This window comes from Penaeus chinensis, chromosome 34 (assembly GCF_019202785.1).
Source record: "Penaeus chinensis breed Huanghai No. 1 chromosome 34, ASM1920278v2, whole genome shotgun sequence".
NCBI classification, from domain to species: domain Eukaryota; kingdom Metazoa; phylum Arthropoda; class Malacostraca; order Decapoda; family Penaeidae; genus Penaeus; species Penaeus chinensis.
In genome coordinates this window covers 1,791,789-1,804,980 of record NC_061852.1, presented here as the reverse complement: position 1 = coordinate 1,804,980, position 13,192 = coordinate 1,791,789, and the positions used below count along the sequence as shown (strand labels likewise).

The 13,192-nt window shown below is 42.6% G+C and overlaps 1 protein-coding gene across 1 annotated transcript; it reads right to left on the bottom strand.

Moving 5' to 3' along the window:
* Positions 1 to 3,084: 3,084 nt before the first annotated feature.
* On the bottom strand, positions 3,085 to 7,641 carry LOC125043473. Its single transcript, XM_047639564.1, has 2 exons — positions 3,418 to 7,641; positions 3,085 to 3,327 (listed from the first exon to the last, which is right to left on the bottom strand). Exons 1-2 carry the CDS (start codon positions 7,639 to 7,641, stop codon positions 3,085 to 3,087), a joined length of 4,467 nt encoding a protein of 1,488 aa, XP_047495520.1.
* Between the last annotated feature and the right edge of the window lie 5,551 nt (positions 7,642 to 13,192).

Here is a 13,192-nt window from a genome sequence, read left to right as displayed (position 1 = left end):
ACCAGGGGATTCTGACATAAGGGGGACATCTTGTGCATAGGTTCACTCTCCTCTGCAGTTTGTGTCATCGCGTCCTTGCCTCCTTCCACCTGGGTCTGCGTCTGGACCTCTTTCGCCGGGACCAGGCCAGCTCAGGCACGCTTGCCAGGACAATAATGAGGCGGGTTATCCATAACAGCAGCTAGTCACAGTGCCTGTAAAATAAGGGGACTGGCAGAAAACCTTTGCCTCACGGACAACTATTTGTGAACCATCAATCATTGTAACACGAACGGTTTTGCCAGTATAATCCTTTCTTTTTACATACCTTTTTTTAACTACACATCCTGTGGAGCCAGATCTCGCATGATAATTGCTCTGCGACCCTGGACTAGGCCCTCTGCAGTAGACAATCTCTTGCTGGCTGCTGAAGGCAAGGGAAGAGGGAGCATGCACAGAGTACATGGTGGCAAGTGCCAGGCCAGAAGATGTACCTGGGGCTCCTCCTTTTCCGGGACACTGTTCACGGTAGCCAAGTGACCGGATGGTAGAACGGCTTCTTTTCACCCCCTTTCCGTGGCATATTGAAAGGCTGGTGCTTGTGTTCTCCCGGCTGTGCTTTTTGCAGTTTCAGGAGATTTTGACTCCCTGCGATCACCGACGCTTCTCAGAGCAGGTTTCTTTGACTCTTGCTTTCGTTCGCCCTCTTTCTTCACCCTATCGTTGTAGCCATAAGCAGAGAACCAGCCATCCGCTATGTCCGCGGTCTCCGCCAGGCTAGTACTTTGTTCATTCTCAGCTGAGCTCGCACAATCCCTTGGGCAGCGAAGCGAGTAGTTGCGTAACCGAATGAGCTCAGGATACCTTCCTTGGTGTCAGGTAAATTACTCCTTCGATGCCAAGTCTTAAAGAGATGAGAGAGACGAATGATGAAAAGCTTGCAGGTCTCCCGCTCGTCAAGGTGAGCTTCCTGGAACTGCAACGGGCCTGCTCGAGGCTTATAGCGTAAGCACTCAGCAGAGCTTCCTTTAATTCGCTGTACGTCAAATTACCTTCGATTTCGGTGCGGTGATAAAACATCCAGGCTGTGGCCCTGGAGGCGGGTGACGAGCTGCAAGAAACATCGTCTTCTCGTCCCACCCGTGATCGGCTGCGACCCTTTCGAATACGAGGAAATAAGCTTCGACCTGGTCTGCGTCGTCAGGAAACATCGGCAACTTCGTTTTGGGAGGAGCCACGGGCGTGGGCGGCGTAGCTCTAAGGACTTCTATCTTATGCTTAAAATTTAGCTCTGCCATCCGAATTTCGTGCTCCCGTATCGCTTCGGCGGCCGCAAACTCGCGTTCGCGATCTTCCGTCTTGCGCTCCGCCCGCAAGTCTCGATGCTGGTCCTGCACATACTTAGCAATATCACGGGGATCAGTCAACCCCAGTCTGCAGCCTCCTGCTTCAATACCGCTAAATCCATTTCTAGATAAGTTTAATTTCAGTTTTGTTCGTGCTAATGAATAACTAGTGCTATTGAATCGTACAAAGTGCACGTAGAACGAGTTCTTGGTTTCGGCACTTTATAATTATTGTTCATACTATTGGTTCGTTAGTGCCACTGACATCTAGCTAATGATGGGAATGAATGAAATGTGTGCAAGAGAATAATATAAAACACGTCCTCTAAATCACATAAACAAGGGAAAGCGAATGCTTATAACCCTATCATGGAATGTAACAAGTCAAAATTGGAATTATGGATACTGACGTGATTCCCGCTGCTTATATGCAAGCACATTTACTTTACTTATTCATAAATATCAGTGGCCCCACGTTGGGCGCCATTGTCACACTTTACTCAAATTATTTATATTCCGAGTATTTAGTTATGAATGTATAGTTTCCATCACTTACTCGATGTAATAAGTTATTTCATGAGCAATAACGTTTGTTTCATGAAATTATTATGAATTATATACATATTTTAATTTCCATGTGATTAGTGTGATTGTAATACTACTTATTAATTTATTACTTTAAGGTCTATAATATTACTTTTTTTTATAGTTTTATTCTCGTTTATTGAGAAGGGAAACAGCGAGCCACTGACAGAATAAGTAGAAACAAAAATGCACTGAATAACTTCACTTATTATTTATTTATTCACTTAGCACACAATACATTGTTCAATGGATGATGCCCTACACATTCACCCCACTCACTCACCTTCCGCATTACAGGTTAATCCTAACCCTAGATTATAGCACAGCACCACTAACACAGTCACTTCAACAATAGTCATTTTACTGTCCGCACTCACGTATTTTCGCACTGCACGTTTCTTTATCATAGTTTAACTGTTTAGCACTTCGATGTTGTTTATATAAGTTATCAGAGGATAATATCAATTAAATTAGTTCATAACTTCTAGATTGGATTTCTTTCCAAGGAATTAGCGGTAAAACAAGAGTCGAGAACACGTCCTTTTCAGCCGGTGGTGAACAGCGATCTCCTCACCTTACGGCATGTTAGGCCTAAGACACCTGCTACAACCAATAGCAGCGGGAATATTTGCATACGTGAACAAGCAGAACCACCACCTAGTCTTTCATTCAGCAGTCACACCTCTCATTCGCTAGTGTTTATACTTCTGTATATAGGAGAATTACATTTATCTATATGCGGTTACGTTAATTAGATATAATTATCGTGACATTACTCCCACCAAAAGTATACGCTCAACTAAAGATATATTCTTGTTAGCTGATTTAACTAAAACGAAAACGAAATCCACTTGAAGTGATAGCTTCTCTTCTTCAAGGTTAGATTCTGAAGTGGAGGAAGTGCAGGAACCAAGTACAGGTTTCGCACCTCAGCTGAAAGTTGAGAAATATACATATAACATCTATAGGAGGTTTACATTTCTATCTTCCACCTTAACAGGAAGCACAAAATTGAGTTTCTATCATGATTATATTAGCAACAAGTTAATAAATAATTTGTTGATTATATCCCACGTATTTCAAGTTTGTGTTTCAAGAACAAAAAAAAAAAAAAAATGAATTTAGAACAATACTTCCTTTAGAATCAAAGTTCTTTATTCTGGGTGGCACCTCATTAGGGATGAGGATTCTTCTGCAGTCGATGCTCCACCTCCGCTTCATGATATTGTAGTTGAGGTCCTGGGTTGCGAGTCGTTTCAGCTCGGCTGTCCTCAAGGTCACTGCTGCTTCCGCTGACCAGCCTTGAGAGTAGATCAGCTCCTACGTTCTCAGTTCCTCTTATGTAGCGGATATTGAACTCAAATTGTTGAAGGTAGAGCGCCCAGCGCATCAAGCGCGCGTTGGCGGTCTTAGATCGCTTGATTTGAGAGAGAGGCATGTGGTCCGTTTCCAGAGTGAATTTAGCACCACACAAGTAATAATAAAACTTGTGAATCCCCTCTATAACCGCTAACAGCTCTCGTTCAACTGTCGAATAATTGCATTCGGCTTTGGAGAGTCTACGGCTGTGGTAAGCTACGGGGAACAATATGCCATCAAACTCTTGCAGAAGGATTGCTCCAACACCTTCTCCCGATGCATCCGTCCGCAAAGTAAAGGGTTTATCTTTGGATGGAAGTCGGAGAATAGGTTCAGAGCACAAGGTTTCCTTTAGTGTAGTGAAGGATTTCTCCTGCTCTGCACCCCACACCAGCTTGATGCTGCAGTCTTTCTTCAGGAGGTTGAAAAGTGGAAGAGCAATCTGCGTAAAGTTTTTGATGAAGCTCCGATAATACCCAACGAGGCCGAGGAAAGAACGAAGCTGGTGTTGATTTACGGGTCGCGGTGCCATGCGAATCTTGTGTAGTTTCTCCTGCTGACACTCGCATTTGCCATCTCCAACGGTGTGGCCAAGGAAGTGTGTCCGTGTGAAGGCTATCTCACACTTGCTGGGCTTTAGGGTCATTCGATGCAGAGATAATTTACTGAAAACTACGTCGAGAAGCTTCTGGTGCTCAGCCAAAGTCGATGTATGTACGAGTACGTCATCCATAAAAATTTCTACTCCCGAAATATCTCCAAGTACTTGACGCATGCACCGATTGAAGACTGAGGGGGAGTTCGTTAATCCAAAGGGTAGCACCTTGTATTGATACAGTCCACAGGGGGTTTTGAAGGCTGTTATCTTCCTGCTCTCTGGATGCAAAGGAATCTGGAAGAATCCTTTTGTCAGGTCCAGTTTTGTAAAATATTTAGAGGCAGATAAACGTGAGAAGATAATGCGTTGATCAGACATTGGTTCCGCTTCGAAATGAGTAGCTGCGTTAACGCGACGGTAATCCCCGCAGATCCTGATGTCTCCTCCTTTCTTCTTAACCACAACTATGGGTGAACAATACGAACTCTTGGACGGTTCAATAATGCCCATAGCTTCCAGTTTCTTTATCTCTTTGATCACCAAGTCTACATATCGCAGAGGTATGGGATATGGCTTTGTGCGCACTGGCTCTTTATTACGAAGGACGATTCGATGTTCTTCCACCTTGGCAACTCGGGGTTGGTCAGAGAAGATTTCAGGGTACTTCTGAATGATCTCATGGAGGTCTGCCTTATGGTGGTCCTCTAGCTTCGGGTTTATGATAATACTCTCTGGTCCTTCCCTCGAATCAGCCTCAGGAGTCAAGGGCTGGCAGAAACCAGAGTCTTCAGGTATTACGGTTGCCGTACAACCAAACCTTTTCGAGTTATCAACACCTTTCTCAGAAGAGCAGCGTCGTCGAACATTGACTGAACGTCGATTGTCACTCTTTTCTTGTTGACGAGTTGCATGGCTAGACTGAGGTACAGGGGAGGACCTTGGATAATATTTCTTTATCATGTTTATGTGGAAACGTTTCTTCTCGTGGCCGATTCCTACGATGTAATTAACGTCTGAAACTCGTTTGAGAATAGTATAAGGTCCACTCCACTGTGCTAGGAGCTTGTTTGTGCTCGTAGGTAGCAATATCAAGCACTGATCTCCTTCATCAAGAGTACGAAACTTGGCTTTCCTGTCATAATAAGACTTCTGAGTGACCTGGCTTTTCAAAAGCTCCTCTTTTGCGAGTTCGCACGTAGAATGCAAGCGTTCACTCAGATCCAGAACATACTGATAAGAGGAGGTGATTACTGGGTCATCCTCAGTGTTGTCCCACAGCTCCCTCAGAACTTGCAAAGGGCCTCTTACTGGTCTACCGTACACCAACTCAAATGGGGAGAATCTTAAGGAACTTTGCGGGGCTTCTCTGTAGGCAAACAGCAGCGGTGCCAAGAGACGAGGCCATTCCCGCGGCTGGTCTGCAGCCATACGTTTTAGCATCTTCTTTAGTGTGCCATTAAATCGCTCACAAAGACCATTTCCTTGTGGGTGGTATGGTGTAGTTCTCATGCCCTTTACTGAAAGGAGCTTCCAGGTCTCTTCCATCATGCCTGATGTAAACTGTGTACCTCTGTCGCTCAGTACTTCCTTGGGTATGCCGATTCTGCAGAACATATCGAAGAGAGCTTCTGCAACCGTGGCAGCTTCTATGTTCTTCAGGGCAACAGCTTCTGGCCATCTTGTTGCAAAATCAACGACTGTAAGGATGTATTTCGATTTATCGTCAGCACAAGGTGTAATGGGACCCACAATATCGACAGCCACGCGAGAGAACGGTTCCGAAATCACAGGAAGTGGCTGTAGAGGTGCTGCAGTATTGCGTCCCTTGTCCGTTGTCTTCTGACATATGTCACAGGAACGGCCGAGTCTTAAGATTTCAGCTCCCATTCCAGGCCAGAACATGGTGGATTGTATTCGGGCGAGAGTTTTGGCTGCCCCCATGTGACCTCCGAGGAGCGAGTGGTGCCCCAACTTGAAGACTTGTTGGCGACATCCAGCTGGAACAACGAACTGCAGCTTCACCTCACCCTGAGGCAAGGTAGTTCGTCGGTAAAGTCTGTTGTTCTGCCATATAAAGTCCATCTTTATTCCCTTGTAGAGGCGAACATGACGTTGCTCAGCATATTCACGTAGTTTGGAGAGGGTGGCATCATTTTTCTGCTGCTCAGCTATATCCTCGCCTTTTAGTAGTGCCTCCAGACCTTGTGGATTTGCCAGTCGTGTACTGATCTCAGAGCGACGTGCAGCAGCTCTCGTAGTGACAGCAGCACTGGTCTGATCCATAATGTCTGCAGATATGGTTGGTCCATCGCGAACACCAGGGGATTCTGACATAAGGGGGACATCTTGTGCAGTAGGTTCACTCTCCTCTGCAGTTTGTGTCATCGCGTCCTTGCCTCCTTCCACCTGGGTCTGCGTCTGGACCTCTTTCGCCGGGACCAGGCCAGCTCCAGGCACGTTGCCCAGGACAAAATCGAAGGCGGGGTTATCCATAACAGCAGCAGTCACAGTGCCTGTAAAATAAGGGGACTGGCAGAAAACCTTTGCCTCACGGACAACTATTTGTGAACCATCAATCATTGTAACACGAACGGTTTTGCCAGTATAATCCTTTCTTTTTACATACCTTTTTTTAACTACACATCCTGTGGAGCCAGAGTCTCGCATGATAATTGCTCTGCGACCCTGGACTAGGCCCTCTGCAGTAGACAATCTCTTGCTGGCTGCTGAAGGCAAGGGAAGAGGAGAGCATGCACAGAGTACATGGTGGCCAAGTGCCAGGCCAGACAGATGTACCTGGGGCTCCTCCTTTTCCGGGACACTGTTCACGGTAGCCAAGTGACCGGACTGGTAGAACGGCTTCTTTTCACCCCCTTTCCGTGGCATATTGAAAGGCTGGTGCTTGTGTTCTCCCGGCTGTGCTTTTGCAGTTTCAGGAGATTTTGACTCCCTGCGATCACCGACGCTTCTCAGAGCAGGTTTCTTTGACTCTTGCTTTCGTTCGCCCTCTTTCTTCACCCTATAGTTGTAGCCATAAGCAGAGAACCAGCCATCCGCTATGTCCGCGGTCTCCGCCAGGCTAGTAACTTTGTTCATTCTCAGCTGAGCTCGCAATCCCTTGGGCAGCGAAGCGAGTAGTTGCGTAACCAGAATGAGCTCCAGGATACCTTCCTTGGTGTCAGGTAAATTACTCCTTCGATGCCAAGTCTTAAAGAGATGAGAGAGACGAATGATGAAAAGCTTGCAGGTCTCCCGCTCGTCAAGGTGAGCTTCCTGGAACCTGCAACGGGCCTGCTCGAGGCTTATAGCGTAAGCACTCAGCAGAGCTTCCTTTAATTCGCTGTACGTCAAATTACCTTCGATTTCGGTGCGGTGATAAACATCCAGGCTGTGGCCCTGGAGGCGGGTGACGAGCTGCAGAAACATCGTCTTCTCGTCCCACCCGTGATCGGCTGCGACCCTTTCGAATACGAGGAAATAAGCTTCGACCTGGTCTGCGTCGTCAGGAAACATCGGCAACTTCGTTTTGGGAGGAGCCACGGGCGTGGGCGGCGTAGCTTTAAGGACTTCTATCTTATGCTTAAAATTTAGCTCTGCCATCCGAATTTCGTGCTCCCGTATCGCTTCGGCGGCCGCAAACTCGCGTTCGCGATCTTCCCGCTCTCTGCGCTCCGCCCGCAAGTCTCGATGCTGGTCCTGCACATACTTAGCAATATCACGGGGATCAGTCAACCCCAGGTCTGCAGCCTCCTGCTTCAATACCGCTAAATCCATTTCTAGATAAGTTTAATTTCAGTTTTGTTCGTGCTAATGAATAACTAGTGCTATTGAATAACAAGTGCCACGTACGAACGAGTTCTTGGTTCAGTCACTTATAATTATTGTTCATACTATTGGTTCGTTAGTGCCACTGACATCTAGCTAATGATGGGAATGAATGAAATGTGTGCAAGAGAATAATATAAAACACGTCCTCTATATCACAATAACAAGGGAAAGCGAATGCTTATAACCCTATCATGGAATGTAACAAGTCAAAATTGGAATTATGGATACTGACGTGATTCCCGTCTGCTTATATGCAAGCACATTTACTTTACTTATTCAATAAATATCAGTGGCCCCACGTTGGGCGCCATTGTCACACTTTACTCAAATTATTTATATTCCGAGTATTTAGTTATGAATGTATAGTTTCCATCACTTACTCGATGTAATAAGTTATTTCATGAGCAATAACGTTTGTTTCATGAAATTATTATGAATTATATACATATTTTAATTTCCATGTGATTAGTGTGATTGTAATACTACTTATTAATTTATTACTTTAAGGTCTATAATATTACTTTTTTTATAGTTTTATTCTCGTTTATTGAGAAGGGAAACTGCGAGCCACTGACAGAAATAAGTAGAAACAAAAATGCACTGAATAACTTCACTTATTATTTATTTATTCACTTAGCACACAATACATTGTTCAATGGATGATGCCCTACACATTCACCCCACTCACTCACCTTCCGCATTACAGGTTAATCCTAACCCTAGATTATAGCACAGCACCACTAACACAGTCACTTCAACAATAGTCATTTTACTGTCCGCACTCACGTATTTTCGCACTGCACGTTTCTTTATCATAGTTTAACTGTTTAGCACTTCGATGTTGTTTATATAAGTTATCAGAGGATAATATCAATTAAATTAGTTCATAACTTCTAGATTGGATTTCTTTCCAAGGAATTAGCGGTAAAACAAGAGTCGAGAACACGTCCTTTTCAGCCGGTGGTGAACAGCGATCTCCTCACCTTACGGCATGTTAGGCCTAAGACACCTGCTACAACCAATAGCAGCGGGAATATTTGCATACGTGAACAAGCAGAACCACCACCTAGTCTTTCATTCAGCAGTCACACCTCTCATTCGCTAGTGTTTATACTTCTGTATATAGGAGAATTACATTTATCTATATGCGGTTACGTTAATTAGATATAATTATCGTGACAATCTCCCTATTCCTTCTTTTTATCTGCCTATTCTTCCTATTATCTTCCTATTCTTCCTTTTTTCTCCATATTCTTTTTATTATTTAGCTATTCTTCCTATTATCTCCCTATTCCTTCCTTTTGTCTCCCTATTCCATCCTTTATATCCCTATTCTTCTATTAATCTCCCTATTCCTCCATTCGTCTACCTATTTCTCCCTTTATCTCCCTATTCCGTCCTTTATCTCCATATTCTTCCTTTTATCTCCCTATTCTTATTATTATCTCCCTATTCTTCCTATTATCTTCCTATTCCTTCCTTTTATCTCCCTATCCCTCCCTTTATTTCCCTACTCCTCCCTTTAACTCCCCGTATCTGCCTCTATCTCCCTCTTCCTCGACGCAGAGACATCAGCGTTAACCTTGAGCTGACTTCTGTGGCCGACTCACTAACACCGTCGGGGAATGTTGGCGTGTGTGCGGCGGTAAGTTGATTACGGGGGGGGGGGGGGGGAGGTGTGGGTAGGGGGGGTCGAGGGTAAGAAGACGGGGTGAGAGGGAGAGGGAGAGAGGGAGGGAGGGAGAGAGTAGGTGGGAAGGGAGGAAGGAGGGAGTGTGTGGGTGTATGTAGGTGTGTGTGTGGGTGTGTGGGGGGGGTTATGTGTGCATGTGTGTGTGTGGGGGGGGGGTATGTGTGCATGTGTGTGTGTGTGTGTGTGTGTGTATTAGTTAGTGTGTGTGTGTGTGTGTGTGTGTGTGTGCGTGTGCGTCTGGGTGTGTGTATGTGTTTGTGTGAACATACCATACACACAAGAACATCGACTGTTGTAAGTAACAAAAATAACTACGCAGTAACTTCAGTCTAGCGGCTACAAAATCATGCACATCGGAGGCCTGTATTAAGGAGTTTTAATTATAACTTATGAAGGGCACAACCTTAACGGATATTAGTTTTGCCGGAGACGAGACTTCCACGAGTAGTCGCTGTAAAACATAATGAAAACAACTTTGGGAAAGTAATTCTGTTTCGGAAGAAGTGCGTAACACTGAATGGAAGTTCAATAAAAAAAAAAAAAAAAAAAAAGATGCGTATTCACTGTATAGCATTGCAATTCCCTCCCATGTAACCGGAGTTAACATAAGCGTTGATTTGTGGTTAATATATTACAACACAACTATCTTTTATCTTGTTTCTCCTAATCTCTCTCTCTCTCTCTCTCTCTCTCTCTCTCTCTCTCTCTCTCTCTCTCATTGTGTACACACACACACACACACACACACACACACACACACACACACACACACACACACACACACACACACACACACACACACTCACACACACACACACACACACATACATATACAAATATACATACACACACACACACATAGATATATATATAGAGATATATATATAGATATATATATATGTATATGTATATGTATTTATATATATATATATATGTGTGTGTGTGTGTGTATGTATATGAATATGTATATATACATGTTTATATATGTATATGTATATGTGTATATATATACATATACATGTATGAATGTTTATATATATATATATATATATATATATATGTATATTTATGTATATATATAAACACACACATATATGTATAATACATATATACATATGTTTTGTGTGTTTATGTGTGTGTGTGTGTGTGTGTGTGACGCAGAAGTTTGAAATTGCATTACCCTGCAGACGCCCTCCGCCGCACCCTGGATATTCTGTAAAAGAATTGTGGTCGCTGTATACGAAGGCCCTATATATTAATACATATTGGTACTTTCCGGAAACAAGGTACAGCGGGAAGGTGAGTACGTCCTCGTTAGGGTTACCGTTATTGTCCTTCCGCTCGTGAACATGTAACGCTATCACCATCATTATCATTATTTCCTTTATCGTTACTACTCTGGGCATTGCTGTAGATAAAATACTTAGTTGATTTTACTGGCTCGGTTGATATAGTCGGAGTCAGTAATATTTTACCGTTTATATAATAGTCACTTTTGGTTATACTGGGCAGACTTACGTAAATGATAATTCAATGGATCACTTTAATGAGTGTCAATGGTAGCAGATACAGAAAAAAGTTTAATAAAGATTTTTTTTTTCCTAAACTCAGGAAATGCAATGAACATTTAGATAATAAAATGTATATAATCAAAATTTATACAGTTTGCTAAGTACGTTATATCAAAATAATTATTCGTTTATATATCATCAGCTATCTATCTATCTATTTGTCTATCTACTTATCGATCTATATATATGTGTGCATATATATATATATATATATATATATATATATCGTTGTTTTATAAATATTATTACTTATTCGCATCTACCTGTTGTATCTTTATTTTGTTTATGTATATACTGGTGACAATTCGCTTTTTTGTTTGTTTGTTTTTGTTCACAGATACAGTTTTTTACTTCTTTATTAATTACAGTTTCTTGACATCAAGTAAAATTTAGTTTATAGTCAAACATTTTTCATTTCATTATTGTGTGAGAAATTGTCTATTTTTTTGTTATGTTTAGCGTTGACATAAGTATGAGAGAATATTATTTTTTTGGTGCATGCATTATTATGCAACGTTAATTTGCCTTTTGATTCATTTATTATGTTAATTTTGTTTTATCATTTTCTTTGTATAAACGCTAATATTGTGTGTGTGGTGTGTGTGTGTGTTTGTGCGCACATATATATATATATATATATATATATACTTATGTATATATGTATATACATGTATGTATGCATGTATGTATATATACATATATATATATATATATATATATATATATATATATATATATGGTATAAAAACCCACACTGTAAAACTAGATTTAATCGAAAAACAGACTACAGTTTCGGAATCCACCTGGATTCCATCTTCAGGTCTGAGGAGGCAAGGAAGAGGAGGGGGTATAAGACAGAGAGAGGAAAGGCAACGCGGAGACACGGGGCAGGTGAGGACAGACGAACGGAAACGAAGGGAGGTCAGTTCAGGTCGGGAGGGTCGGGCAGATCAGGTCGGGAGGGTCGGGCAGATCAGGTCGGGAGGGTCGGGCAGATCAGGTCGGGAGGGTCGGGCGGACTGTGTGAAGGGTGCCCAGCATACGGGAGAAGGCGAAGGATGTGGGAAGCGAGGAGACTGTCAGCAGGAGAAAAGCCGCTGTTCAGGTTGAAATTGGGAAGCAGCTTAATTAGGGAAGATTCCACCAGTCTGCGGGCGTGGACGTCAGCGGAAGGAAAGATAATTCGCGCCGCTGACCAGTCCATCAGATGGCCTGTATCCCACTGATGGCAGAAGAGAGCGTTGTTGTTGTGCCCCCTGGAAACAGCGTACTTATGTTGAGACAGGCGCTGAGTGAGATTGGCGCCCGTCTCGCCAAAGTACTGTTTGTCACAGGAGGTACAAGGAATAGCATAGGTGCCCACCTTCGAGGAAGAGGGTGGGCTGGTGTGGACCAGGTTACGACGGAGAGTGTTCACCTGGCGGAAGATCAGCCTGCAGTTGAGAGTGTGAAGAGGGCGTGTGTGTGTGTGTGTGTGTGTGTGTGTGTGTGTGTGTGTGTGTGTGTGTGTGTGTGTGTGTGTGTGTGTGTGTACACACACACACACACACACACATATATATATATATATATATATATATATATATGTGTGTGTGTGTGTGTGTATGTGTATGTGTGTGTGTGTGTGTGTGTGTGTGTGTATACACACACACACACATATATATATATATATATATATATATATATATATATACATATATATATATATATGTGTGTGTGTGTGTGTGTGTGTGTGTGTGTGTGTGTATGTGTGTGTGTGTGTGTGTGTGTGTGTGTGTATCACCGGTAAATGTTCTCTCAAAATAGTATTACAATATTGACGTCCTTTGCTACGACGAAACGTCAATAATAACGTCAATAATAGAAATATCACGACTATAATACATTCATATTCAGTGGAGACAGGTCCTGCTTATTTCATTGATATATTTTTTCTCTCTTATTCATTCACTTTTATTCGTTTAGAATACTTTCATATAAGAGGAATCGTTCATATATATATCACTGACATCTTATTCTGGTCTCAGCATTAAGTCAAATCGGTATCTCCTAATTTTCTAATTAACTAAAAGTAACATTAAGTAACAGAGGGGAAAGCAGCAATTACACACTCATATTCGATCATATTTATCGTAGTATTTACTCTCGTATAGCATTATTACAGTTATTTCTGACACAAGCATTTGGTAAAAAAAAAAAAAAAGGATAACGGAGAAAAAAAACTAATAACTAA